Source organism: Dendropsophus ebraccatus, chromosome 5 (assembly GCF_027789765.1).
Source record: "Dendropsophus ebraccatus isolate aDenEbr1 chromosome 5, aDenEbr1.pat, whole genome shotgun sequence".
Taxonomy (NCBI): domain Eukaryota; kingdom Metazoa; phylum Chordata; class Amphibia; order Anura; family Hylidae; genus Dendropsophus; species Dendropsophus ebraccatus.
Genome location: NC_091458.1, coordinates 37612251 through 37640024, shown reverse-complemented (window position 1 = coordinate 37640024; position 27774 = coordinate 37612251). Strand labels below are relative to the sequence as shown.

Genomic DNA, 27774 nt, shown 5'->3' with positions numbered 1-27774 from the left:
AAAACCAACATTTTACATTAAAAGAAATTAAATAAAATTTACACATTAATATAACAGACATTTACAAAAAAAAAACAAAACAAACTAACAGTCTGAAGAACTCTCAAGTTAAGCCAGGAAATGTACAGACCAAGCCTCGGCCCATAGAAATCTAATGTGTGGTTGAACGCTGAGGCTTTACAATCAGATGTCAAGAAGACTGCATATATTTCTGTAAGGAAAGCAAGGCTGCGGCTGCTGAAAAATAGACCAGTACCGATGGGTTAAAGGGGAGAAAAAAAAAATTATATACACATATACAACCACAAAAAATGAATTCAATACATGGAGGAAAAAGCACATGGCTAAAATGCTGGCACATATACACAGCTAGTTCCATGATTCTAATTAAACTCCAAAGTGGGATCCTTTATTTCCCTTTATGTAACTTTTCAACACAAGTGCTTAAAGCATACATCTTTCATGTGTTCTGTCATAAGGTGCAAAACGCAAACGTCCCAAAACAAAACAAAAAAACACAACTAAGTAAGCTCCATATCCTGCAATGTATCAGGGTTCTCGAAAAAAAAAAAAAAAAAAAACCTCTTTCAGACACAGCACCACTTTTGCTCTCCGCTTGTGTGTTCCATTAAAATGAATGGAGCCAAAAGGTAATACCTTACACAACCTGAGGACAGGGGTGGAAGCAGCTATGTTTTTATAACCCTGGATAAAACCTTTAAGTTGTACCTAACAAGGAACCTGTCAGGTAAGCAGAGTATGTATTACCACCCTAGTGGGTTCCATAAGGGTGTTGTAACCAAAAGGTAATAAGGTGGTTGTAACCAAGGGAAAAAAATAGACACTTGGCACATTTGTAAGTCTTTGTGTCTTAAATACATTTTTAGCAATGCTTGTAATATGAATGTTGTCACCCAGGAACCAGGGAAACTCTTCATACTGAGAGATTTGGGCATCTAACATATAGGGCATGTTCTGGGCACTTGTTAAAGTGGAAACTGGATCACACAACCAGCATAACCATTACTGGAGTGCTTACACGGACCTCCCCATCCTCTGTATTGCCACAGACTCACTTAGCAGTTATCCAGCACCAGAGACATACAAAAATATCAGCTTTCTGTTGGAAGCAGTATCACTCTTGTCCTCAGTTCATGTGTGGAATTGCAGCTGGGTTCTATGGAGCAAAATTTTAGTACTACACATAACCTAAGGACATGGGTGGTGCTGTTTTTGGAAGAAAACAGCCATGTTTTTTGTTTGCTTGCATGCAGCTGATCAAAAGTTAACATGAAGCTTTAGTCTTTCAAACTCTTCCTCAGGATCCACTTTGGTTTGCGTGAAGAAAAAAAAAAAAAAAGAATGAAAACAAGCAACACAATTGACCAGTAAGAACCCAGCCTAAAGGGAAAGCTAAATCAGTCAATAAAACAACTGCTTAGAAATAGTCATCAAAATTGAAGCAGCCATTTTCCTCATTCAGCACCGCTAGAGTAGAATTTGACATGAGGTTGAGTGACTCGTCTCTGTTTGCAGGATAGCCATTACTACTTTCTGAGGCAGGCTGATGGCCATTTGTCTGCGGTAACGGTCCCACTGATGCTATCCCGTCAGCCAACATCTCCAGATACCTGCCATCATCCGATTGGTTGCTTACAGGCGATGGAGAGAAAAGTTCTGCAAAGAAGTCGGCATCCCCAGGACTACTACACATAGAAGTGCCGGAGCTCATAGTGCAAACAGAATCATTATCGGCATTATCTATGTGTTCCTGAAGCTCGTGTAAAAATCCTTTGAGGTGTTCCTTCCTGTTAAAACCACCATTCGTCTGGACCCCAAAAGCACCGCCCTCCTGCATTTTTGACAACTTTTCTAACGTGGCCAGCTCATTTTTCTTGGCCTTTAACTTTTTCAATAACTTTACTCTCAGTTTACGGATTTTATCCTCACCGGATAAGTTCCCCTCCTTTATCAATTGTTTGCCGTATTCTAAAGTACTGCTCCCAGGTTTCCTAAAAGACGAGGTTGTGGGTGTCGGCGATGGTGTAGCTACTGGCGCTAACATTTCTTTTGGGGCGTTGAAAGATGGCTTAAGTTCAGTGTTTGGTGGTGATATATTAGAAGCAAAAATGCTTGTGTTGCTCTTAGATCTGCCTTGAAAGCCATTAAAGTTCTGAGCCTTTCTGGGAGGGGCGCTCGGGTCCGTTACCTTTAGCGGAGGACACGTTACCAGCGGTAGAGTTTTCTTAGATCCGTGAGGAAGATTGAAATTTAAAATGGAATCATCTTTCTTGATCAATCGTGTCATCCAGTTGCCCACTCCACTCCAGTTGGGTTTACTGGGTTTCTGAGCAGGTGTGCTCGTTGCAATGGCTTCACCAACTGGTTTTGAGGAGCTTCTATTCAAAGGACTTGGCGTAACACTACTATCCCTAAGGGGAGCAGCCTCAACACTGGAATCTGAGGAGATGGATGTTGTCAGTATACTGTTCTCTTGATTCTTAATCTGGATATCAGTTGACATTTTTGGATAAGCAGTGTGGGTACCTTCCCCTTGAGTGGTATCAGCAGGCACTTCAATAGGTTGGCCACTTGCATCAAGAGGTATTTCAACTAACGTCAGTGTTATGACATCATCCTCAGCATAGCCTTCCATACCTGCAAGTGGATTCGATGTATTTGGGTGAGCTGGCGGCACCGTAGTAGCAACCTGCTGGGAAGGCTCAGCAGCACCCACTGAAGAAAAGCTATCTTCTTCTTCAGATGCCATGGACACACATGTCAATTTAAACTCTGAATCTTGTTCTGACTCTCCAAGTTGTACATCCTCAAAGATCTTTCCATCAGTCCTCTCCCAGATGACAATGTGAATGTCAGAGGCTCGCACCCGAAACTTTTGATGCCTTCTACAGAACGATCCTCTAAGGTCATCTGATTCCAGCCAAGTACCTAGAGAGGAATAGAAGAACAGGGAGGTTATCAAGAACATTAGAAAAGTCCACAGCTATACCTTACTCCTCGGCACCCTGTGCACAATGAATCTAACCTGCTGATATTTCACATCTTAAAAGGGAACTTACAAATTATTATTTTTTTTTTAATACACATCTGCCACTCACCATTATTATTTGATATCCAGGTAGAGAAGTGATTATTCCTGTACTTAATAATGGACTTGACTACATAAGAATGCCCTTGAAACTGAAAGGAATATGCGTCCAGATCGCTGCTTGGTAAACCTTCCACAAAGTGCACCATGAATACTGAATTCAGCCTACAAGAAGAAAAAATCAATCAATCATTTTATACATACAAAATCAGGGGAGATAACAGTCAGCTGAAGTATTGCTCATCTGTCAGTTATTGAGGCGTTCGGACACTAAGGCTCACAGGAGCGCGGGATTCTCATCATAATGCTGGGATTCTCCACTCTAAAGCGTGCTCTTGCACAGTGATGTCCTCCCTCTCCAGGTACACTTCACTGCATAGGAGACACACCAGCTGTGTGGAAAAGGGAGAATGTCACTGTGCAGGAGCTCTGGGCTGCTGGTAGTATAAAGTGTATTGGGGGTGACCAGAGCTCCTGCACAGGGACATCCTCCCTTCCTGGACAGCTGGTGTGTCTCCTATGTAGCCGAGTGCACTGGCTGCCTGGAGAGGGAGGGCATCACTGTGAAGGAGCACGCTTTAGAGCAGCGATTCCCTGCTCCTTTACTAATATTACTTACACTCTGTGGGCCGGGCACTCTGCACCTGACCTGTGGAGTGTAAAATCCAAAAACCGATGGGAACACACAGTTCAATTCTCAAACTGTTTGGTTCTGGAAGGCTGTTTCAGAATCGATTGAGTTTGAGAAGAGAGGTATTACTGCAGCAGCTGTACTCACTTGCACCAATCCCCTACTACCCGCTTCCTAAAGCTGCCCAGTCAGTCATCCCATTTCCTGAAATGTTTTGTTCACTTTAAGTAATTGGCTGAGCAATTAGTTCCTGTCTGAATGACAGGTCACAGGAACCAAGAAGAAGCAGAAAGCAGAGGTGACTGGACACCCTCAGGGGGACTGGGGCAGTAGTATAGCTGCTTTTTCATTTTCAATGCACTGGGAGACAATAAAGAATGATACCTCCATGCATAGAAAACCCTTTATCACTATAACTCACATCTTGCACACAACAAACTTTACTACCCTTTACTTTCTTCAGTAAACATCCATTCAGAAGTTGTGTCTGGTATCGCAGCTTAAGGGTGGTATTACACGGGCCGAGCAGGGCCCGATAATACCTGTAAACGAGCAGCAATCTGCTAGATCGTTGCTCGTTTACTGGGCCTATTACACGGCCCGATAATCGTTTGACAAGAGCTGCAAGGACATCGTTACCGATGTCCTTGCAGCCCTTGCTAAACTGGCATACATTACCCATCCACGTTCCAGGGCTGCTCCTGCCGGCCGCTTCTCCCGGGGTCCCGTGCGCACTCTAGCTTCACAGCAGCCTGTCAGCTTACAGGCCTCTATGAAGCTAGAGCGCGCGCGGGACCCTGAGAGAAGCGGACGGCAGGAGCAGCCCTGGAACGTGGATGGGTAATGTATATCGTTAGTCGCCGGCCACGCACCGCTATTACACGCAGCGGTGCGCGGTCCGCGCCCGACGAAAATAGGGTCTAACCTATATCAACGATCAGCCGATGATCGTTGTCATCGGCTGATCGTTGCATTTATTACACGGAGCGATAATCGGCCGAATCGGGCCAATTCGGCCGATTATCGTTCCGTGTAATAGTACCCTAAGTCCACAGTGAGCTGCAATACATGACAATGTGTAGATAGGTGTTGTGCTGTTCTTGGAGTAGAGCAGCCATGTCTCTAAAATTCTGTATAAAATAGTCTGATACTGTACTGACCAAAGGCTTTCTATGCTGGAGAAAACACCCAAAGAGCAGCACAGTCAAGGAAGGAGACTTTAGTAGGGAAAAAAATTCAAATGCACATTTGTATACAGGCAGGTATAGAGGGACCAAAAACGTACTTCTCTAGAACCATTGACCGCTTTTGCTCAGTATTCTGACATTGGTTGCATGGCCCTTTGTGTACAGCATTCAGAGGACACCACTCGGGAAGAACCTTTGTGAATGTAGTCAAGGTTTTCTGGCACCTAAAACATGCAATTAAAAAATAAAAAGATAGTGCATTAGTATGAATAAATATAGTATTAAATTATATTGAAGTGTTAAAAACACTGGGCAGTTTTCACACAATAAAGGGGTTGTCCAGCAGAAAAAAAATTTTTCTTTCAAATCAACTGGTGTCAGAAAGTCACATAGATTTATAAATTTACTTCTATTTAAAAATCTCAAGTCTTCCCATACTTATTAGCAGCTGTATGCCATTCAGGAAGTGTTTATTTACATTCAGAAACAGTGTTCTCTGCTGGCATCTCTGGCTGAGACAGGAACTGTCCAGAGCAGTAGCAAATCCCCATAGAAAACCTCTCCTGCTCAGGACAGTTCCTGACTCGGCCAGAGATGTCAGCAGAGAGCACTGTTGCTGAATGTAAACAAACAACACTTCCTGCAGGACATATAGTAGATCATATGTATGGGAAGACTTGAGATTTTTTAAATAGAAATAAATTACAAATCTATATAAGTTTCTGGCACCAGTTAATTTGAAAGATTCTCCCCCCCCCCCGGACAACCCCTTTAACCCTTAGACGACCCAGGGCGTATAGTTACGCCATGGAAGTCTGTCCCCAGACGACCTAGGGCGTAACTGTACGCCCTGGGTGTTTCTCCCGCTATGAAGCGTGCTCCGGAGCGGAGCGCGCTTCATAGCAGGTGGGGGCCGGCTGCAATCAGCAGCCGGGACCTCACCGGTAATGACACGCTGCAGCGATCGCGCTGCCGCGTGTCATTAACACCTTAAACGCTGCGATCGCGGCGTTTAAGTGTAAGTGACAGGGGGAGTCCCCTGTCACTTACCGATCGGGACCCCCGCAGTGTGACTGCGGGGGTCCCGATCGTTGAAACGGACTGCCGGAGGTCTCTTACCTGCCTCCGTGCGGTCCGATCGGCGATCTGCTGCACTGAGCCTGCACAGGCAGGCTCAATGAGCAGATCGCCGATAACACTGATCAATGCTATGCCTATGGCATAGCATTCATCAGTGTAGAAATCAAACTAATGTACGTACAAGTCCCCCAAAGGGACTTCAAATGTGTAAAAAAAAAAAAAGTTAAAAACACTAACACACAACCCCAAAACCCCTCCCCCAATAAAAGTTGAAATCACCCCCCTTTCCCATTATATAAATTATGAGCGGGAGGCTAACGGCATTCCGCGGCGGACAATTCAGTCGCGGAATTCCGCTACCTTTCCTCAGTAGGAACGGGGCCTTAGTTTGAAAACGTTCAACATGGAAACTTGCAACTTGACAACCATATACAGTCTGACTCAGTACTTCAGCTTCACTTGGCTAGCCTTTTAATGAGGCTTACTCTTCTGAACTTGAACTTAAAAGCTTGCAACTTGACAACAATATACAGTCCACTAGAATGTGTGAGGTGGTCTACAAGTCAGGTTCTGAGTCAGTGTATATACATACAGACACTGAGGGAAGTGGTACTGTGCAGTGTATATACATACAGACACTGAGGGAAGTGGTACTGTGCAGTGTATATCAGGGTGGATTTGTTTTAAATCAAACTGATTTAAATCACGATTTAAATCACGATTTAAATCACTAGTCCGGAAGGCTTGATTTAAATCAGTGATTTAAATCAAAGTTTCTACCTAAACTAGTTCTTGCTACTTTAACATGCAAGTAGATGAAGATTTTTAGAATCACTTTTTATATTACTTTTTTCTCCCCAGTTTAATGGGTTAATCATTCATATTTGGACACCACTGTTCTGTTGTACTTAGGAAGGAGAAAAATAATCCTGAACTTAATAACAATTTAAATGGATTTATTCAACTGAAACAATAACAACATTACAGCATACGTTATTTGCTTAAACAAACATCCATGTTAACTAATTTGGCTAAACAAAAAAAAAAAAAAAAAAAAAAAAAAAAATAGTCCAAACAATCAGAAACATATTGTCTAACTTCTTGGACTTGGTACTGAAGGGGATGATTCTGTATTCATAGGCTTGTAGAACAATAGGATTAAGGTCTTTTTCTCAACTCTGTTCATGTTGTAACATTTGAGAACATATACAGCCTTTATTCTACTGAGTTAAACAACTCAGCTTTATCTCATGATGGAAGAACCTTTGGATGGTAAAATATTTTCCTCAAAAAGCAGTTTATTGAAAAAATCCGATTTAAATCAAAAAAATCCGATTTAAATCAAAAAAATCCGATTTTTTTGATTTTTTTAAAAAAATCATTGATTTTTATCCACCCTGGTGTATATACACACACACACTGAGTGAAGTGGTACTGAGCAGTGTATATACACACACACTGAGGGAAGTGGTACTGTGCAGTGTATATACACACACACTGAGGGAAGTGGTACTGTGCAGTGTATATATACACACACACACACACTGAGGGAAGTGGTACTGTGCAGTGTATATACACACACACACTGAGGGAAGTGGTACTGTGCAGTCTATACATACCCCCCCCCCCCCCCCACACTGACTACCGCACCTGGCCGCCATCACAACAGACACTACCAATCAGCCGCCCAGGCTGCGGTCCCCCCACACAGATTAGTGGCCGGCCGCCACCCCTGCCGTCCCTCCGGTTGTACTCACCCACTATCCACAATCTTGGTGCCGCTGGGGTGCACTTGAAGAACCGCCGGGTGAGGAGAGGCGGGAGAGAGGCGCTGGAGGAGTGTGGCGCCTCTGCGGCCGTCCGTCCAATGAATGAAGGACTTGCAGGATGACGTCACTGGAGAAGCGTGTCCCCGCACACGTCATCCAGCACGTCCGTCATTCATTGGACGGATAGCCGCAGAGGCGCCACGTGCTTCGGTGCAGCGTGCGGAAGTCCTTAAAGAGACAGCCGCCGCCGGGGCCAGTCGCAAATGGCGCCCAGATTAATAAATCTGGGCGCCATTTGCAAGATATCAGTCGCATTGGCGACCATTTTGGTCGCCATCTGGAGCCCTGAAACCTGCATATGGTTGTGTTCGGGCTGACCTATAGAATAATAGTATCATGTCGCTGTTACCATATAGTGCATTACGTAGACAAAGGAACCCCCCAAACGTTACCATATTGCATTCTTTTTTGCGATTTCACCAATTTATATCTTCATAAATAATATATTTGGAATTCCATCATACATGTTATGGTAAAATGAATGACGCCATTACAAAGTACAACTATTCCTGTAACAAATAAGCACTTACATGGCTTGTAGATAAAAAACTGAAAGTGCTAGAGCTCTTAGAAGGGGAGGAGGGAAAAACGGAAACACTAAGATCAAAATTTGTATACAAATAGAAAAACACAATGGGCTTAATTCATAAAAAGTATAAAGAATTTTTATTGTATATAATAGGTACCAATACATAAACAATTTTTACCAATATAAAATGAAGTTTTAAAAAATATGACCCCAGTAAAAACACATATAAGATAGGTGTCAGCAATGCGGTATTATACCCACAACAATTTTCTAATATGGGAATATAGCTATAAGGTGCATAAAGTTATATACTGTTCTAGTATTGCCTCAATATCATTCCGCATGTAAACAAAAAAAGCCAAGTGGCCACTATAGCATTTAAAGCATATTGCACATATTATATCAAGGACACCTCGGACGCCCTGGCGAGGATTGAAGGGATCTTTGTGGACCCCGATATGCTTCTAGTTGCTGCAGATGTTGAGTCTTTATATACGTGTATCCGGCATGATGATGGTTTACGGGCTGTGAAATTCTTTCTGGATATGAGCCATTGGGACTGCGACACCTGCCATTTAATTTTGGAATTATTACGGTTTGTGTTAACACATAATTTTTTTGTGTTTAAAGATAATTTTTATTTACAAATGCGCGGCACGGCCATGGGGGCGGCCTGTGCGCCTTCATACGCCAACCTCTTCCTGGGATTCTGGGAGAGGGGGGTTTTTCAGTGTGGGGGCGCCCAGGCTGCACCCCATGTCCAGTGTTGGTTACGTTATATAGATGACGTTCTTTTTGTTTGGCAGGGGTCGGAGTCCGAGTTAAAGGGCTTTATGGAAGAATTAAATACAAATGATGTCAACATAAAACTTACATACAAGAGTGATCTGAAAAAGATAGAATTTTTGGACATCCAAATTGAGTGCGGTGAGGATGGCATGCTGCAGACCGATGTCTTCCGTAAATCTACGGTGACAAACTCTCTGTTGCATGCTACATCTGCGCACACTCCAGCCACCATCAGAGCTGTACCTACTGGTCAGTTTCTGCGTATGAGACTGATATGCTCCTCTGAAAACAAGTTTAAAGCCCAGGCAGAGGATCTTAAGGATCGGTTTAGAGAAAGGGGCTACAGTAACCGAACGATAGAGAGGGGCTTTAGACGAGCTAAAAACACTAAGCGAGAAGACATACTACAGACGGGTAGAAAGATAAAAAATAAAAATGATGGTATAATTAGATTTGTCTCTACATTTAATTATAAATGGGAAACAATGAGGGGAATTTTTAAAAAGCACTGGCCGGTCTTATGTACAGACCCAGTGCTAGCAGCAAAGTTGCCAAAGGTTCCAGCTATGACGGCGAGAAGGGGGAAGAACCTAAAAGACATTCTCGTAAAAAGCCACTATGTGGCAAAACCAGATAATCCGTTTGGACGGACACATGTGAGAACTGGATGTTACCCTTGTGGTAACTGCGTAGCCTGCCCCAATATACTGAGAACAAACTCCTTCTCCTCGGCTGATGGAGAACGGGAATTCAAAATTAGGGACTTGTGGGAATTATGTGTCTTGCAGCAGCACACACGTGGTGTATTACGCCACGTGTGGGTGTGGCAAGATATATGTGGGACTCACCTCTCGAGAATTAAAGATCAGAGTGAGGGAGCATGTAAGGGGAATTGTGGCGGCAAAAAATATTGATGAAATAGAAACCTTAAAAACAATACCCAAACACTTTAAACTTTATCATGATAGTGACCCAAAAAGTTTTCTGGTGAGAGGGATCGAGAAAGTCAAGGTTGGAATCAGAGGGGGCAATGTGCGGAAGATTCTAGCTCAAAAGGAATGTCGTTGGATTATTATTTTAGGTACCCTGGCCCCTATGGGCATGAATGAGAATTGTAGTTTTGTTTCATTTTTGTAAATCCATGTATTATGTATGTGCAATATGCTTTAAATGCTATAGTGGCCACTTGGCTTTTTTTGTTTACATGCGGAATGATATTGAGGCAATACTAGAACAGTATATAACTTTATGCACCTTATAGCTATATTCCCATATTAGAAAATTGTTGTGGGTATAATACCGCATTGCTGACACCTATCTTATATGTGTTTTTACTGGGGTCATATTTTTTAAAACTTCATTTTATATTGGTAAAAATTGTTTATGTATTGGTACCTATTATATACAATAAAAATTCTTTATACTTTTTATGAATTAAGCCCATTGTGTTTTTCTATTTGTATACAATTTTATTTGTGGGTAATTTCTAATTGATAGAGTGACATCTAGTGGTGTAGGCAGGTACTACATCCCTTATTTTAAGATCATCTTTCACATCTATCACAAACCAGTGTGTGTAATTAAGATCAAAATTTGCGCGGTCCACTGGGTCATTTTGGGCCTGGTCCTCAAAGGGTTAAAGGGCACATTTGTAACGGCTGCCACACCAAGACCTTCTGTAGATCTACTGAACCAGAGAACATCTAGGTATTGTAAAGAGTAAATAAAAAAATAAAAAAAATCTTAAAGCGTAACTGTCATTTCAGGGTCATTTTTCTGAAAACATTAAATATCAACAGTACAAGCGATTTTAAGAAACTCTGTAATAGGTTTTATGTACTAAAAGAGTTTCCTTCTGTACTGAAAAAGCAATCTCCCAGCCTCCCCCCTCACATCAAATGAAGCAGGATTTCTGTGTCCATTATGTGGCTATGGAGAGGGGAGGGGCTGTTAGGAGTGACTGAGCACGGAGCAGTCCTGTACAGCACAACACCCTGCAATCTTCTCTCAGTAAGTTCATAGATAAGCACTGACCTTTCTGACACCTGAATTTAGCGTTTTAGGTGCCCAGAGAGTCTATAAACAGCTGACCTTCATGTCACCTCTTCCTGCTCCCTCATCTCCCTCAGCCCCTCCCCCCTTCATAGGCTTACAATGGAGAGAGCAGAGCCCGTCTTCACTGGCTTCTCTGTAATGAAGACGTGTTTGCCTGATAATGCATAGATAAGAAGTCAGGGGGGGAGGCTGGGAGATTGCTTCTTGAGTACAGAAGGAGGCTTTTTTGGCTGATGAAACCTATTACAGAGTTTCTTAAAATCGCTTATACTACTGATTTCTGCAATAAAAAAAAAAAAAAAAAACATGACAGTAAAGGCCCTATTCCACGGAACGATTATCGTTCGTATTCGGCCGATATCTGCCTCTACGGACAATAATCGTCCGGTGGAATAGAGTGCAACGATCAGCCGACATCATTCATGTCGGCTGATCATTGCAGTCGCTTGTTTTTCAACATGTTGAAAAACAAGCAACTGATATAGCAGCGATCTGCTGCAGTCGCTCCGTTGAATAGGAGCATCGGCAGCAGACGCTGCTATATGCTATGGGCTGCCCGGACGATCAGCGATCCCCCGGGCAGCCCCCCTGCCGCCCCTCCCGCACTCACCCGCTCGCTGCAGCCGCGTTGAATAGCGGCGGCAGCGAGCGGGGAACAAGGAGCAAACGAGCGCTCTCAGCGCTCGTTTGCTCCTCTAAACGACCTGTGGAATAGGGGCATTACTCTTTAAGGTCGAATTCACATGGGTATAGTATTTTGGTGCCTGTATGACATCTTCTAGCCATGGCCTGATTGTGTGTCTGATGACCTGAACACCTTCAGGAGACAGACTAAGGGTCCGTTTACACCGAAAGAGTATCTGCCAAAGATTTGAAGCCAAAGCCAGAAACCGACTATAAACAGATCAGGTCATAAAGAAAAGCCTGAGATTTCTCCTCTTTTCAAACCCATTCCTGGCTTTGGCTTCAAATCTTCGGCAGATAATCCGTCAGATAATCTTGCTGTGTAAATGGACCCTAAGGGTGCGTTTACACAGAGATTTATCAGACAGATTTTTTAAGCCAAAGCCTGGAACAGAATATAAACAGACAACAGGTAAAGGAAAGACTGAGATTTTTCCTCTTTTCAAAGGCACTCCTGGATTTGGCTTCAAATATCTGTCAGATAAATCTCTCTGTGTAAAGGCATCCTTACAAAGGCACCAGTCTTCTGCAGGAAAATGAAAAAGGCAGCGAGTCAGGGAGTGAAGCATTTATTCGAGTGCTTCCGCCAGCTCTACATACAGTATAACGTGACCCTGATCTTTGAAAACGTTTGACATGTCGCTAAAACATGCGAAAGGACGCTAGTTGACCTCAGGGAGATCAACCAAAACACTGCAAAGACACCATCACGAGTCTTGAAGTCAGTGTATTCTAGGACATTGCCCCCTGGGACAATTATGTCTCGACGTCAGTGAGCTAGCCAGAGCTTCCTCCGGAAGGAAGGTCTGGCTAGCTCACTGACGTCGAGACACGTGATGGTGTCTCTGCAGGGTTTTTTGCATGTCGCTAAAACAGTTTTTTGGGTTTTTTTGACGGTGCTAAAATGATTAATTATATGGTAACAGGTGGGGAGCACCTTTATTAAAGGGCTTATCCAGCGCTACACAAAAATGGCCACTTTCTTCCACAAACAGCCCCTCTCATGTCTCATTTTTATTGAAGTGAATGGAGCTTAATTGCAAACCACACCTGAACTGGAGACAAGGGTGGGGTTGTCTCTGGAAGAAAGTGGCCATGTTTTCGTAGCACTGCATAACGCCTTTAAGTTATCCTCCCTCCACAGGTTGCAACCCTGTCCCTTACCTTTGCTGGTAGCTATATCCACAGGCCTCACACTTAAACTGCCACCTAAACGAATGTGCATAAATCTTCTCAGTTTGAGAATCCTGATTAAGTAGTAAAGGAAACGCAAAAACAGGGCTCTCTTTCTTTCCTGCAAAGTTAAAAAAAAAAACAACAAAAAAACAATTGAAGTCTAAGATGCAATAAAAATTAAAGTTATTCAATATAAGGCTATGTTCACACACAGTATGTTTGCTCAGTATTTTTAAACTAAAACAAGGAGTGGCTTAAACACAGAAAGGCTATGTTCACACATGTAAAAATTGAGTGGATGGGCGTCTCGTAATGGAAAATAACGGCCGTTATTTTAAACCAGCGGTCATTCTGAAATAATGGCCATTATTTGCCGTTAAACGGTGGCCATCCACTTAAGTTCAACAGTGCGTGAACATAGCCTGTGTTTTCAATCCATTCCTGGTTTTGGTTGAAAATACTGACCAAAAATATTGTGTGTGAACATAGCCTAAAACTGCACACTTAACCCATTCAGCACCAGAAGGGGCCTCACTGCAGCTAGATTATTGCGATACTTGAACAGTCACTAGGTGTTGGTTTATCCTTAATGTAGTTGGTAGTGTACTCTATGGGGAAACCTTTATACGGGTCACTCCTGCTTAAGACAACCTGAGAAGTACAGTATGATCTGCTTGGTTTTACATACAAGACTGTCGGCAGAAAAAGACCACTGGGTCCATCTAGTCGGCCCTTTTAGTATTTCCCTTCTTATTATCTTAGGATAGATATAGGTTTATCCCAGGCAGGTTTACATTACATCTGCTGGAAGTTTGTTCCAAGCATCTACTACTCTTTCAGTAAAGTAATATTTCCCACGTTGCTTCTGATCTTTCCCCCAACTAATCTCTCACTGTGTCCTCTTGTTTGTGTGTTCAGCCGGGTGAGAGGGGCGGCAACTAGTCACCTGGTTGGAAAGCGGTCCTTGACTAGTCATTGCTCTCTGCCTGTCAGCACCCTCTGCGGGGATGACTGACAGGCAGAGAGCCGTGACTAGTCAAGTTATGTACCTGTATATAACAATACTACTAAAAATTATGTGTGCACTGTTTATGTTTTGTAACATATTGTGTTAAGGTTTTCCCGATGGCTAGAGAATGAATGGATAGAAAGAGGCTGTAAGGATACACCTGTCTACACTGAGCTCTATGGAAGCAGGCTGCTCCTTCTAACAGTCTGCATGGATACGCCTGCAGACGCAGTAAGGTTGCATTGCATTTTATATAGCCTGGATTATGAATGCAGAGTCCTTTTAATCTGCTATAGCCTGTGCAAATGTTCTTAAAGCCTGAGCCACCACATATTTAAAGGGAAACGGTCATCATTCTGCCAAACCACAAGTAACTGATGCAGTCCCCAAAGGCTTCTGTTTGTCTCACTGGTCTTGATTGATAGCTCTGTCCCTGCTTGCATTAAGGTAGAGAAACGACCGGTTACACCAGCTCTACCCATTGGAAGGTGAACGTCTACAACCACTGACATTAGTACTAACACATCAGTGTAAGAGAGGGCACTTTCTTTGGTGAGGATTTATCCTAGCATGGCTTACGTTACATGGTAGAGCCAATTTATTTTTATTTTTTTTGCATACCTTGCGATGCTTAGTCTACTTACACTAGAACGTAGTCCTTTATGTCCAATAACGTTAAGTCCCTTCTCAGACACCTGCAATGGAGGGGGCCACCGAATTAAAAAGAAAGTGCACAGGAAAGTTTAATCCAATGTGACAGGTGGGCTGCTAGTGCTGAACGGGTTAAAACGGCATTAGTATATATTCATGTACCAAATGTGACCTCAACATTTATAAGTTATTTATTAACTCCGGGAGAAACGCCAACCCCTGAAGTGGACATGGCGCGAGCACCTCTACACCGTGGTACCAGCAGTCTGGGGGCAGCTACATGCTGGTACAGATTCACTTTAACTGTCATAGTTGGGGACCACATAAAGAGCGAATGTTTGTTGCCTAGGAGTTACAATTTATATTTTCTAAGAAAATGTCATATGAACAGTGTCCAGCAAGTACATAGAAAAACCTCCAAAGTCTACTAAGGGGCAGTACCTACCCAATTTCATCTTCAGAAGTGGTTTCAATTTCTCAAAAATGCCCATTCTGAACTCATGAAGACACTTCTCATACTTAGGTCGCTTAACTGTAACCAAAAAAAAAAAAAAAAAAAAAATGGGTTCAAATTCTTTAATGCAAACATAGGACCTGATATTAAAAGAAATATTGAACTGAAGACAGCTAAAGAGTTTCTCTGGCAGCTGTAGGATGTACTGCGTGGAAAGCTGCACAGCGACTTACAGAGCAACTCTATTTCATCTACTCCTCCAGCAATTACCTTTCTTTAATGCAGTATACATGTATGACTTAATCTGTGAACTGAAAATACCAAGGTTTCAGGGTGGGTTCACATGTACCAACTCACAGCGGAAATCTCGCTGCGAGTTTTGCAGAAAGATCCACTAAGAGTTAAGGTCCTGGCAGATGCCTGTGACTACATACTCGCAACGGTCTGAAAGGCTGCTGCGAGTATGTAATGCAGCCGCCCCTTAACCCTTTCGGCAGCCGCACTGTCTGTATATACATTACCCCTCTCCTCGCTGCAGGGGGTCCCGGCATTCTGCTCTCCCGCCCAGCTAATCAGTATGTTGCCCAGCCGCAGTCATTGATTGGCTGGGCGGAGAGCAGGACGCCGGGACCCGCGCAGCAAGGAGAGAGGTAATGTACATATAGACAGCACGGGAGCAGATTAAGGGGGTGGCTGCATTACATATTCGCAGCAGTCTTTCAGACCGCTGCAAGTATGTAGTCAAAGGGACCTGCCAGGACCTTAACTTGTAGCGGATCTCACGGGGAAACTCGCAGTGAGATTTCCGCTGCGAGTCGGTACGTGTGAATTTACTCTCAAAGTGATCACATTAATTATATACAGGATAAATGTTAGCCAAGTTAAAGGGGTTATCCAGGATTAGAAAAACATGACCATAAACAGCACAAATCTTGTCTTCAGTTCAGGTGTGGTTTGCAATTTAGCATCCCATTTGCTTTAATAGAAGCAAGTTGCAAAACCCCACCAAAGCTGGAGACAAGAGTGGTGCCATTTAAAGTGTACCTGTCACTCATAAAAACACTTGTCAGGCCCTAGAGAAGAGTCAAAAGCTTTTATTGGTCGGGGTCTGAGACACTGACAGATCAGCAAAACACGTGCTCCTCTTTCTGCTTTGTGTGTCCACATGGGCTTACTACGGCCAGATAATTTTAGTAAACAAGGGCAAATCTGCTAGACTGGCGCTCATTTACTGGACCTATTGGACGGCCCGATGTCCATGCAGCCCTTGCCCAAACACCCGATACGTTACCTCTCCCGCCTCCTCCGTAGCTTAGCAATCCCGTCGGCAGCAACAGCGTGTGAGCGGCCAGTCAGCTCAGCCAATCACAGGACGGGTCGGCTGCGGCCTGTGATTGGCTGAGCGGCCTGTCAGCTGACAAGACACTCAAACGCTGCAGTCGCCGGGACCGGGAGGTTGCGGAGCACAGCAAAGAAGATTGGGAGCGGGGAGAGGTAAGGTATCAGGTTTTTGGGGAATCGTCAGCCGTTGGCCGTGCATCGCTTTTACATGTGGTGAAGCGCGGTCAGCACCCTAATATTTCAGGTGTCAGTCTGAACGAATGATCAGCTAATGGTGTTTCATTGGCTGAACGTTGTTTTTATTACATGGAGCAATAAACGGCCGATTCGGCCGTTTATTGCTTCGTGTAATAGGGCTCTAAGGGTCAGAACTCTCAGACCCAAATAAAAATTTATGTCAAAGATACATATTAAAAGTTTTGCTTTCTATCGTTGTGACAGGTACACTTAAAAAGGTCTCTACAACACAAGGTCAAGGGTTTTTTTTTATCCTAGAAGTAATAGTAACAACTCTGCACCATTCTAACTATTAAAAAAAACCTCACCTGTTTTTTTCTGTTTCTTGAGACTCTTCAGATACAGCGCAGTGGCTTCATCATATGTTGTAAAGAGACTGTGAATGATTGACTCCTTGCCAACATGACCTTCTGCTACAAAATGGCGCACAGTCTTTGACTGGACCAAAGCTGACAATATACAATCTAACCAGCAAAGGGAATGCTTGTTCTTCCATTGCAGAGGTCTTTCAGTCATTTTTAATCTTTTAAGTGCAGGAGTCTTAACAACTTCTCCCAGCTCCATGGAGTCACTGCCACAGTCAGCCAGTCCTTCACTGATACCTGTAGTTTCCATACTATCTGCCAATTTACTATCATCATCACTCAGTACCTCTGTTGTCTCACGGTCACACCCTGCGACTTGTCCCTTCTGCAATACATCTTGTTTTGTTATGTCCATGTCTGAGGGAAGTGCCATGGAGGCTGTAGCATCACATGCAGGACTGGGGATTCCTGATACAGGATCATCCATTCGGTGCTCAGGCTGAATGTCCAGTAACAAATCAGGCAAAATTGTGTTTTCATAGTTTTTCTTCTGCTCAGATATCAGTGATTCACTTTCTATTGGCGGGGTGGCTGGTGTGTTTTTGGCAGTAGGAACGGTGTTCCTATCCTTGTGAGTGTCTGACTGTGGGGATATGTTCTCAGCATCTGTAACTACTTCTGATGCAGAATTTGCATCCAGTGCCTGTGTATTCAGTAAACTTGGAGACGGTGTAATCCTTCCACAATGACACTTTAAGCAGTCCTGTAACAAGACTTGCGCACCTGGCAATGGTGTTTTCTTGAGCGGTTTGTCATCTTTGTGTGCCGATACTTTCTCACCCTCTGTAGCATCTCGGACCCCACACAAGGAGCCAATATCTTCAGAATGTTTGTTCTGTGTATTCGTTATACAATGACACTTCAGGCAGTCCTGTAGCACGATCTGCGGACCTGGTAATGGCATTTTGTTAGGAGATTTGGCATCCCTATGTGCCGATACGTTCTTGATGTTTGAAGTATCTCTTACCCCACACGAGGTACTGCCAATTTCAGATGCAGAATTGTTACTCTGTGTATTCTGTAAACACTGAGATGGTGTATATGTACCACAGTGACACTTCAAGCAGTCTTTTAACAAGACCTGTGGACTGGGCATTCTGTTGAGAGATTTGGCATCTCTACATGCATTACAGTCATCTCTCATGATAGAAGCTGAAGAGCCACTCTCCTTCTCATCAACTGGATGGCACACCGGTTGAATAGCCAATGAATAGTCGGCTGGAGTAGTGATGTCATTTTTCTGACAGGCCTGAATCGAGTTGAATATCGTTAATGACCGATTACCTGGTAGAGGTATCGCTGCAGCATCAACACAGGCCTGGTCCTTCACAGGAGACACTGATGCAGCAGCACTCTCACAAGTGTTCTGTAAAGCTTTCTCTTCTTCTTGGCTCTCAGGCAGAATGTCTTGTAAAACATTAGAAGGATTGTGTTCTTCAGAATCAGGATTCTGACAGGCCTGAGCCAAGTGAAGTGTCTTTGACAAGTGATCACCTGGTAAGGATATTTGAGCAGCACAGTCCTGGTCCTTCACAGGAGACACTGATTCAGCAGCACTGTCACAAGTGTTCTGTAAAGATTTCTCTTCTCCTTGGCTCTCAGGCAGAATGTCTTGTAAAACAGAGGAATTCTGTTCTTCAGGACTCTGACAGACCTGAGCCAAGTCAAGTGTCTTTGAGAAATGATCACCTGGTAAGGATATTTGAGCAGCACAGGCCTGGTCCTTCACAGGAGACACTGATGCAGCAGCACTCTCACAAGTGTTCTGTAAAGCTTTCTCTTCTTCTTGGCGCTCAGGCAGAATGTCTTGTAAAACATTAGAAGGATTGTGTTCTTCAGAATCAGGATTCTGACAGGCCTGAGCCAAGTGAAGTGTCTTTGACAAGTGATCACCTGGTAAGGATATTTGAGCAGCACAGGCCCGGTCCTTTACAGGAGACACTGATGCAGCAGGGCTGTGACAAGTGTTCTCTAAAGCTTTCTCTTCTCCTTGTCTCTCAGGGAGAATGTCTTGTAAAACAGAGGGATTGTGTTCTTCAGGATTCTGATAGGCCTGAGCAAAGTCAAGTTTCTTTGACAAGTGATCACCTGGTAAGGATATTTCAGCAGCACAGGCCTGGTCTGTTTCAGAAGGTACTGATGCAGCAGGGCTGTTACAAGTGTTCTGTAAAGCTCTCTCTTCTCCTTGGCTCTCAGGCAGAATGTCTTGTAAAACATTAGAGAGATTGTGTTCTTCAGAATTAGGTTCCTGACAGCCCTGTCCTAACTTTTTAAGCAATGGCAAACTAGGACAGAGTACTGATGGACCATCTGTGCTTACCACAGAACACATAGACATATCCGAGTTGTCTTTGGTCAAACTCTCTGAAGGCTGCTCATGTGTTGGCAAGATAGGCGACTTACTTCTCTCGCTGTCCTCAGCTGAGACACATGGTGGAGAAGACGCCAACATGTGTAACTCTGTGGAGGAACAACCCTCTGCTGGACAGTCTTGTAGTACATCTTCTGGAGATAGAGAAGTGGATGACATTTCACAAGATTCCTGCATCATCTGAGAGGACTCTGATAAATCTGCGCTTCTATTATCGCTCTCTTGTACAACCTCCGGACATGTTGCAGGAGAAGGTATTTCCAATGAGGACCCAAAGTCTGTTTTCTGGTTAGACTCATACTGCTGTAAGTCAGAGGTGACTGTATTTCCACTTTTTTCTGTACTACAATGCTGAATTAAAAGAGAAGGCGCCTCCACATCTCCTACATCAGTCAGATCATCCACATTTTCAACTTGCTCTTTAGGTTTTAACAAACAAAGGTTGCCCTCCATCAATTCAGAAGACTGTGGTAATGCAGATTCCAGGTCAGACATGGTGTCAGGATTGCTTAGGGTAACGGACATATCCATAGAGGAATTTTCCATCACCTGATAATCCTGCTCACTGTTCTGCAACAGAGGTGTAGGTAGAGGGACACTGTAGGGTGTGTGGTCAAGCACTTCGCTCAGACCATTCATCATATGCGCTTCATCTTTAGACTCAGTTGTTCCTAAACTTGGTTTTACCATTTCTTGCTTTATATCTACATTGCTTGCTATCAGGTCAGTTTCTAGAGGGCGGGGGAGAAGAGAAGCATCATCCAGCCTATCAATTCCTTTGAGACCTCCATTCGGAAATTCTTCGTGATGGTCATCTTTTATTGCAGGCAATCCATCAAGATGACCAGATGCACAATTACTAGGAGATCCTATATGCAGAATTGGAAAACTAGACTTGTCCTGTACAGTGAAAGAGTCCAGGAGTCCCACGACATGTTGCCCCTGGGAATCTGTGCAATCTTTACCACCATCTTTTAATCTTGCCGGTGAATTTGTTTCACATTCCTGCATTGGAAAACCTTTACATGGATCAGCCTGAACTGTTTGAGAATCATTAAAGATGGGTTGGTCAATCTTCGGTCTTTTCCCACACGGTGCTGGGGACAGACTGGAGATACGGCGCTTCTGCTTATTTGGGCTGCTATTCTTCTTAAGGTCGGCAGTGTTCGTAATTATGTTGTCCAAGGGAGTATATCCCAATGGATAAATACACTACAGAGAAATTTAAAAAAAAAAGAAGGAGGTTAAAAATGTTTCTCATAAAAAAAATAAAATAAAAGATCAAACAGTCATACCTGCGGGTTAGAACACAGGAAGATGGACTGTGTGAAGTTGATGCGATACGTCTTAAGTGCCTGCGTTTGGCCCTTGATCTTGCACACCGGGCACCATCCATCATGGGGAGTGTGGACACCATTAGGGTTCTAGAGTAGAAAACGTAAAGAGTTTTATTGGATCTGCCACAAAGATATCATACTTTACACTGTGTCCTAAAGAACATGACATCAGGTGATGATACCCGTGGAAACCTTACACATAGAACATTATTGGAAACGGAAAGCTCATACAGAGGAACGCTGGTGCAAAGACAATGTGAAGGAGCTGCTCTAAGAGCCTTCAGGAAAAAGTTGCCAAGGAATATGAGTGCTGGAATAAGACCGGTTACTACAAGCCACTGCTCCTCTATTCCTCTGGGAAGGTTATGATAAATCTTCCCTATATGATGTTTAATCACCCCTCTGATAAAAGTCATGTTAAAGGGCACCTGTCAAAAAGAATTGCTATGCAGAACAGCTGACGCCATAAGATCACAACCTCCTAGCATCAGCATGGCAGCTCTTTGTAGCAGGTACCCTTTAGAGTGAATTAGGAATTACAATTAGCAGGCCCTTCTACTAACAGGTGTGTTTTTGGGGTATGGTTATATGGAGTAGATATGCCACAGATTTTTCACTTCTCCACTAGTTCCCCAGCATTTCTGCAGCTTTAAGAGAATTGGTTGTATAGATATTTTTTTAACCAATTCAGATACTAGATGCAGATAATGGAAAACTTTTTTTTTTTTTTAAAGGATGTTCCGGCCAGGACCCTTTTTATAACAATACCCCAGGAGGGGGTGGGTGAACACAATTATATCCACTTACCTCCTGCGCTGCAGCCACATTTCACTGCTTCGGTCCCCCAGTGTGAGGCCACTTCCTGGTCCTGAGATGACGTCACAGGCCCGCTCAGCCATTCAGAGGCTATATTGGTGTCCTGCCTCTGCCAATGAATGTCTGTGCGGCTTGTGATGTCACGTCTCAAGGACAGAATGCAGCGGCACACAGGGGAGGAATACGTGCCCCAGCACAGGAGGCAGGGAGGTAAGTGGATGGGATTGTTTTGACTCCCCAGCATTGCCAGAAAAGGGTTCCCGGACGGAATACCCCCTTTTAATTTTAGTATATTATGGGGGTTTACATGTTGCTGGATGTAGCAACAAGAACTGTTCTACCAAGGTTGTGTCCGGTTTTTGTTTTGAAAAACAGCAATTTGTCAGCATTCACCCAATTTCCCACAACCATAACACAAGCGCAAACCCTTGCCTGACTGTAGGTCTGTTCACCCTAACAACAACATAATGATTTATGTGCTGTCATTTCAGGTTATTAGACCCGCGGCCTATTGTCAGACTAGGATATCAAAACATGATCATGGCACACCTGGCACCCCTGCCAATCAGCAGTGGGGGGGAGGGAGCAGACAGTGCCATACCCTGCGTAGTGGCTGTTACTGCAACTCAGCTCCCACTGAAGTGAATGAGAGCCGAGATGCAGTAACACTACACAATGTACAAAGCTATTTGCGGACGTTGTTGCTCTTGCAAACAGCTGATTGGCAGAGGTGTCGGCTCCACTGATCTTATAATGATGACCTGTCTTGAAAAACAGGTAATTGCATTCAAATCATGAGATCATATACATAAGAGACACAGCCACCAAAGGTAACATTTCCTTTGTGGTAATCTTTCGCCTTTTACATTTATGTGTTTTTTGTTTTTTTAAAGATTTCCGTGGATAAGACAAAAAATAAAATAAAAAAATAGAACATTACAACATATGCGCAGAAAAAAATTTGAAAAAAATTTAAATAAAAAGTTTCACTGACTTCTCCCATGTACCCCACCATGTGAAGTGAGGGCTTATCTAAAAATGACCCTTGTCCAACCATTGACACTGTAGATCCTGGAGTCTCGGAAGCCATTGTAGTGACCCATTGGCTAATTTTTGTCATAACACATGTAACCTGCCAGCACCGTTTAGGACATGTCAGAGAACCCTGAAAGACAAGTGAGTGAAAAAAAATAAGTTATTGACGTCATTTTATAAAATCATACATCAGATAAGATACATATTATACAAATATGAATGAGAGTTATACCAAATCTCTATAGGAAAGGACTTCCAACCTCTAAAATAAGGCTGTGTTCACACTACCATCAAAGGCTTCTGTCTGTGGTTCCATCAGAATTGATAGGAAGAATAATGCAGTCATCAAATGACTAACACCACATTTGTACCCAATGGCCCCATTATATGTCAACAGGGATCATTGAATGTCACTGGTGTCTAAGGTTTCATGAAAGCCATGACAGTGTCAACAGAGGCCAACCTGTAGTTGTGTAAACAGATTCACAAAGACAGACAGATTGTAAATCTCTGCTTATTCTGGGCCAAGCAGTCAACTGGGCGGCCATACTTATTGATTGAGAACTCTCCATGTACAAGTGTGTATATAGAGAGAGAGCTGTCAATCACTGGGCCACCCAGAACGAGCAGAGGTTTACATGAATAAATGACAAGTTATCCTTCTCATACTTTTCCAACAAAACTAAATAACAGTCTTATGACAGTAAACATGACCTTAATGATCATAGTTATGTATGAGGGGTAAAAAAAAAAAAATCTCAATACTACCACCTAGTAGAATTGCCCCGAGCTCCTGGAGCCACTGCGATGTGTGCTGTAACGTTACACTGCCAGCCTGAACTATTAATATGTGTGAGGATCAGGATAAGACAGCTGCAGCATACACAAGAGCCAGGCTTCTACTGACCGCCAACACTGTCATACCTTATGTATCAGGATCTGTGCTATACACTAGTATGTTAGGTGTAACCCAAGGCTTCTATTGACCGCCAACACTGTCATTCTATATGTATTAGGATCTATGCTTAGAGATGAGCGAACCTCGAGCATGCTTGAGTCCATCTGAACCCGAACGTTTGGCATTTGATTAGCGGTGGCTGCTGAAGTTGGATAAAGCTCTAAGGCTATGTGGAAAACATGGATATAGTCATTGGCTGTATCCATGTTTTCCAGACAACCTTAGAGCTTTATCCAACTTCAGCAGCCCCAGCTAATCAAATGCCGATCGTTCAGATGGACTCGAACCCGGTTCGCTCATCTCTATCTATGCTGTACAGCTGTTGCAAAACTACAATACCCATCACGTCTAGATAGCCAAAGCATAAGCTGTCCAGGCATTATTGGAATTGTAGTATTGAAACATCTGGAGGGCCGAAAGATTGACACTCATACAGTACAGGTAACCTTCCCAAGTGCTTCATATGCAGTGGATAAATCTAAAGCAAACCTACCTGGCAATCTTATAATCGATATGCATTTCCTTTTTACCAATTGGTGTAAATAACAACATACTCACCTTACCGAAAATCCCCTCCCTATGCAATGCACTATAACCTGCTACAGACTTTACTTTATAATAAGCATCTTACCAGCTCTGCATGGAACCCTGTTTCTGGCACCTCAGCCAGTATGAAATATAATGACACTACTCTTCTGACCAATGTATAGTCAAGACAATATACGATATATAGTATAGTGTTTACCTATATGGTCCTCCCAAGACCATTCCAGTCACTATGGTGCGATACTTTCAATGAACAAGAGGTAAAGAGCAAACTTCTAGGCCCTGTTCACGCTACAGTTTTTGTTTATGATGGAAGCTACAATACTCCTTCGTATCCTTCATATGGACCATCAGATCCACAGACTTATAATATGGTCTGTTATTATGATGAGAACAGAGCTGCATGATGAGCTGTTCTATCTGTCAAATATGATGGACTCTGATCTCAGACTAAGGGCCCTATTACACAGGCTGACGCATGCTCCAAACCATTACCGATCCTGTAGATCATTTAGGAAGTCAATAACACAGCACCACCATCATTCAGGAGGGACGCACAGGTTTATTGCTGGCCTTTTGTTTCCAACAATCCAAAGCCAAACAATGTGCGGCTGACCTGTCTGGCCAATAATCATCTCATGTAATGGGCTCCCAGGTTAAAACCTTTAACCTTAAAGCATTACTGTTTAAAATAACTTTTTAGATGCCATTAGACATGTCAAAAGTAATGGATCACACTGCCAAGACTTGCTGTTATCCGGAGATCCGGAGCGAGTACAGGACTGAACTCCCCTCCCGGTGGAAGATCTGAATCCATTACTTTATAGACTGTAATGAAGTGAAAGTGTTGAATTTGGTTGATAGCCAGGGAAAGACGCACACTGCCATACACTTTCCCAGCCTTTATAGAGAACACAGCAGGTCACAGCCGCGATGAAGAGCATTAGTGCTTGAAACGTGTAGCCTCTGGCATTTTATGTTGTGCACTTTAATAAAGTCTAGTTTGACCTTTTTGAAGACCCTGGTGCTCTAATTTGTCCTCTACCTGACTGACGGATCAGATTCTCAAGCATAACCCCTGATCGAATTACCCCTTTAAGGTGAGCTGTGATTTCTTGTTATATTAATGCAAAAATCACACTATACTTGCCAAGCAGGAATTTCCTATGTGTCTTTATATGCAAGCCTGAGTCCAGAGACAATTTGTGTTTTATTTTGCCCCTGTATAGTCCATCTCCTCCTGGAGAACACCACTGCTACATACTGGACAGTCTATGGCCATGCTAGTTCTGATACGGTCATCTGCTGATACAGAGTGGTTGTAGTTTGTTGCATCATTGAGCTCAAACCCAACAATAGTAAGAACCTATGTCAGTAATGTGTGATTGGCAGGAGTCCGATCCCCGCAATCCTAACTGATCACAGCAGTGCTAAGGCAGCATTGTGCACTCCGCTCGGCCTTCTTTATGGGCTGCAAAGACTAGGAAAAATATTCTGCTGCAGGGATCACAGTGTTCAGAACCCACCAAGTACTAATGTGATACTCTGACCTATGCAGGAAATAGGGGGATAAGTGTCAGATCACAGGGCGATTACCTTCAGCAGCCCCACAGACAATGAATGAAGCAGCAGCAGCGCACATGCACAAGTCAATGCCTCATTCAAAACAAAGGACTTGGGGAGCCCTGTTCTGGAGACTGCAGAGGGTTCCAGCGATCAGATCCCCTGTAATCTAAGATCTATGCCCTTTCTTAACAGGGTTACAAAACAGCAACACTCTTGTCCCCAGTGTCTGTGGTATTGCAGCTCAGTTGTATTGGAGTGAATGAGGAAGAGATGTAATACCACATACAACCTTCCTGGCGCTGTTTCTGAAAGCAGCTATAAATTTTCAAATTCTGGACAACAACTTTAACAACAAATCGCAGCAATATATCATTTTTTTTTTTTACTATGGAGATCTGTTTGACTTGAAAAGGAAACCCACCACTCACACAGCAGATTGTGGGAATCCTCCCATCCATCACAATTCACTCCCATCGATTTCAGTGTGAATCAGACACACTTAGGGTCCTATTACACGGAGAATTTTTTAACGATTAAAGGGGTACCCCAGCGGGGGGGGGGGGGGGCACTTTTTTTGCTGGGACCGGGGAGAAGGTGGCCGAGGGAAAAGACGTCCACTCACCTCCCCGGTTCCAGCGGCGGGTCCCGCATCGCGGCGCTCCGGTGCCCGGCCGCTTCCGGGTGTCTGACGCGGGCACGAGACGTGACATCTCAGGTCCGCTCAGCCACTCAGTGAAGGAGGCGGGATCCGTTTCAAGTCCGCTCACCTCTGTCACTGACTGGCTGACCCGCTGGAGTACCCCTTTAACAACTAACGATAAACGATTGCAAACAAGATTTTTTATTGTTAACCTGAAATCGTTCACCATATTACACAGAACGATGGCCGTTAGATACGATCATTATTACGTTCATTACTACGATCGTTTATTCCTTCTGATCTCAGGAAAACAATGAACAATGTGCAATTACACTGAACAATTAGTGAACAAATGCGCAACTTGAGCAACGAATGTGGAATTACAGCGAACGATTAACAATTTTAGGTTCAGATCTAAATCAACACACGAACGATTTTTCGATCGTTGCCTGCTATTACACAGAACGATTCTCGTTTAAATTCAAACGCTATAACGATTTTTCACACGATAATCGTCCCATGTAATAGGGCCCTTACACGAGTGACGAATCCACTGCTGATTTCGCTATCTACTGACATCAATGGGTCTGCGGCAAATCCACCACTATGGCTTATTGACTGAAAACCTATTGAAGTAAATGGGCAACAAAATCCACAGCGGCTTTCCAGCAGCGATTGCACAGTGAACATGCGACATCACTCAGCACGCCTACCGTGTTGTGATTGGTGAGATCATACTGGGAGATGGGCGCTTACCTTTCACACAAAAGATTAAAAAACACAATAAAAGCGCTCAGTGTGAACACCGCCTTAGGATACGGTCACACTAACTAATCGTCCCATCACTGTCTGTAACTTAGCCCCAAACCCACAATGATGCAGCTGGAGAGGGTCATTAGCATGAACATGAGCCAGCAATGGCACCTCCTGTCAGGTCTGATCTGTATGGGAGAAAGCTGGGTGACAGCCAACATGGCCACCACCATAACAGTCCTCAGCAGCTCCCAGAGATCACCCAACCACAGTATACAGGATAAGAGGATGGATAGATAGATAGATAGATAGATAGATAGATAGATAGATAGATAGATAGATAGATAGGTGTCAGTGCCAGGTTACAGCGGATAATACACTGAGCATTGTGCCTCTATGTAGACGGTGCATGTCGGCTGCCGGTGTGTGTGTGCGCTGTATAAGAGCATAGTGAGTGCAGACAGTCATCCGCCACCACGTCCTCACCTGTATCTCGGACTGGAGACTACGAGACACTGGATGGAACACTCGGTACCAAGCCGGCTACACGTGAGATGAAATACGCGAGGGCAACGTCCCCACTTCCGTCGGCAGCAATTGACGTCACGGCGTCACTTCCGCTCCCC

At 43.6% G+C, this 27774-nt stretch overlaps 1 protein-coding gene across 2 annotated transcripts; it reads right to left on the bottom strand.

Moving 5' to 3' along the window:
* Nucleotides 1–27738, bottom strand: USPL1 (ubiquitin specific peptidase like 1). Of its 2 annotated transcripts, none has more exons than XM_069969879.1 (9): nt 27635–27738; nt 22645–22815; nt 20793–20921; nt 17070–20709; nt 15175–15261; nt 13058–13187; nt 5026–5151; nt 3120–3274; nt 1–2949 (listed from the first exon to the last, which is right to left on the bottom strand). In XM_069969879.1, the coding sequence occupies exons 2-9, from the start codon at nt 22768–22770 to the stop codon at nt 1439–1441; spliced, it is 5904 nt and encodes a 1967-aa protein (XP_069825980.1). In that variant the 5' UTR covers nt 22771–22815; nt 27635–27738; the 3' UTR covers nt 1–1438. The 2 variants fall into 2 exon arrangements, with proteins under 2 accessions (XP_069825980.1, XP_069825981.1); XM_069969880.1 differs by having other exon boundaries at nt 22705–22815.
* Nucleotides 27739–27774: the final 36 nt, after the last annotated feature.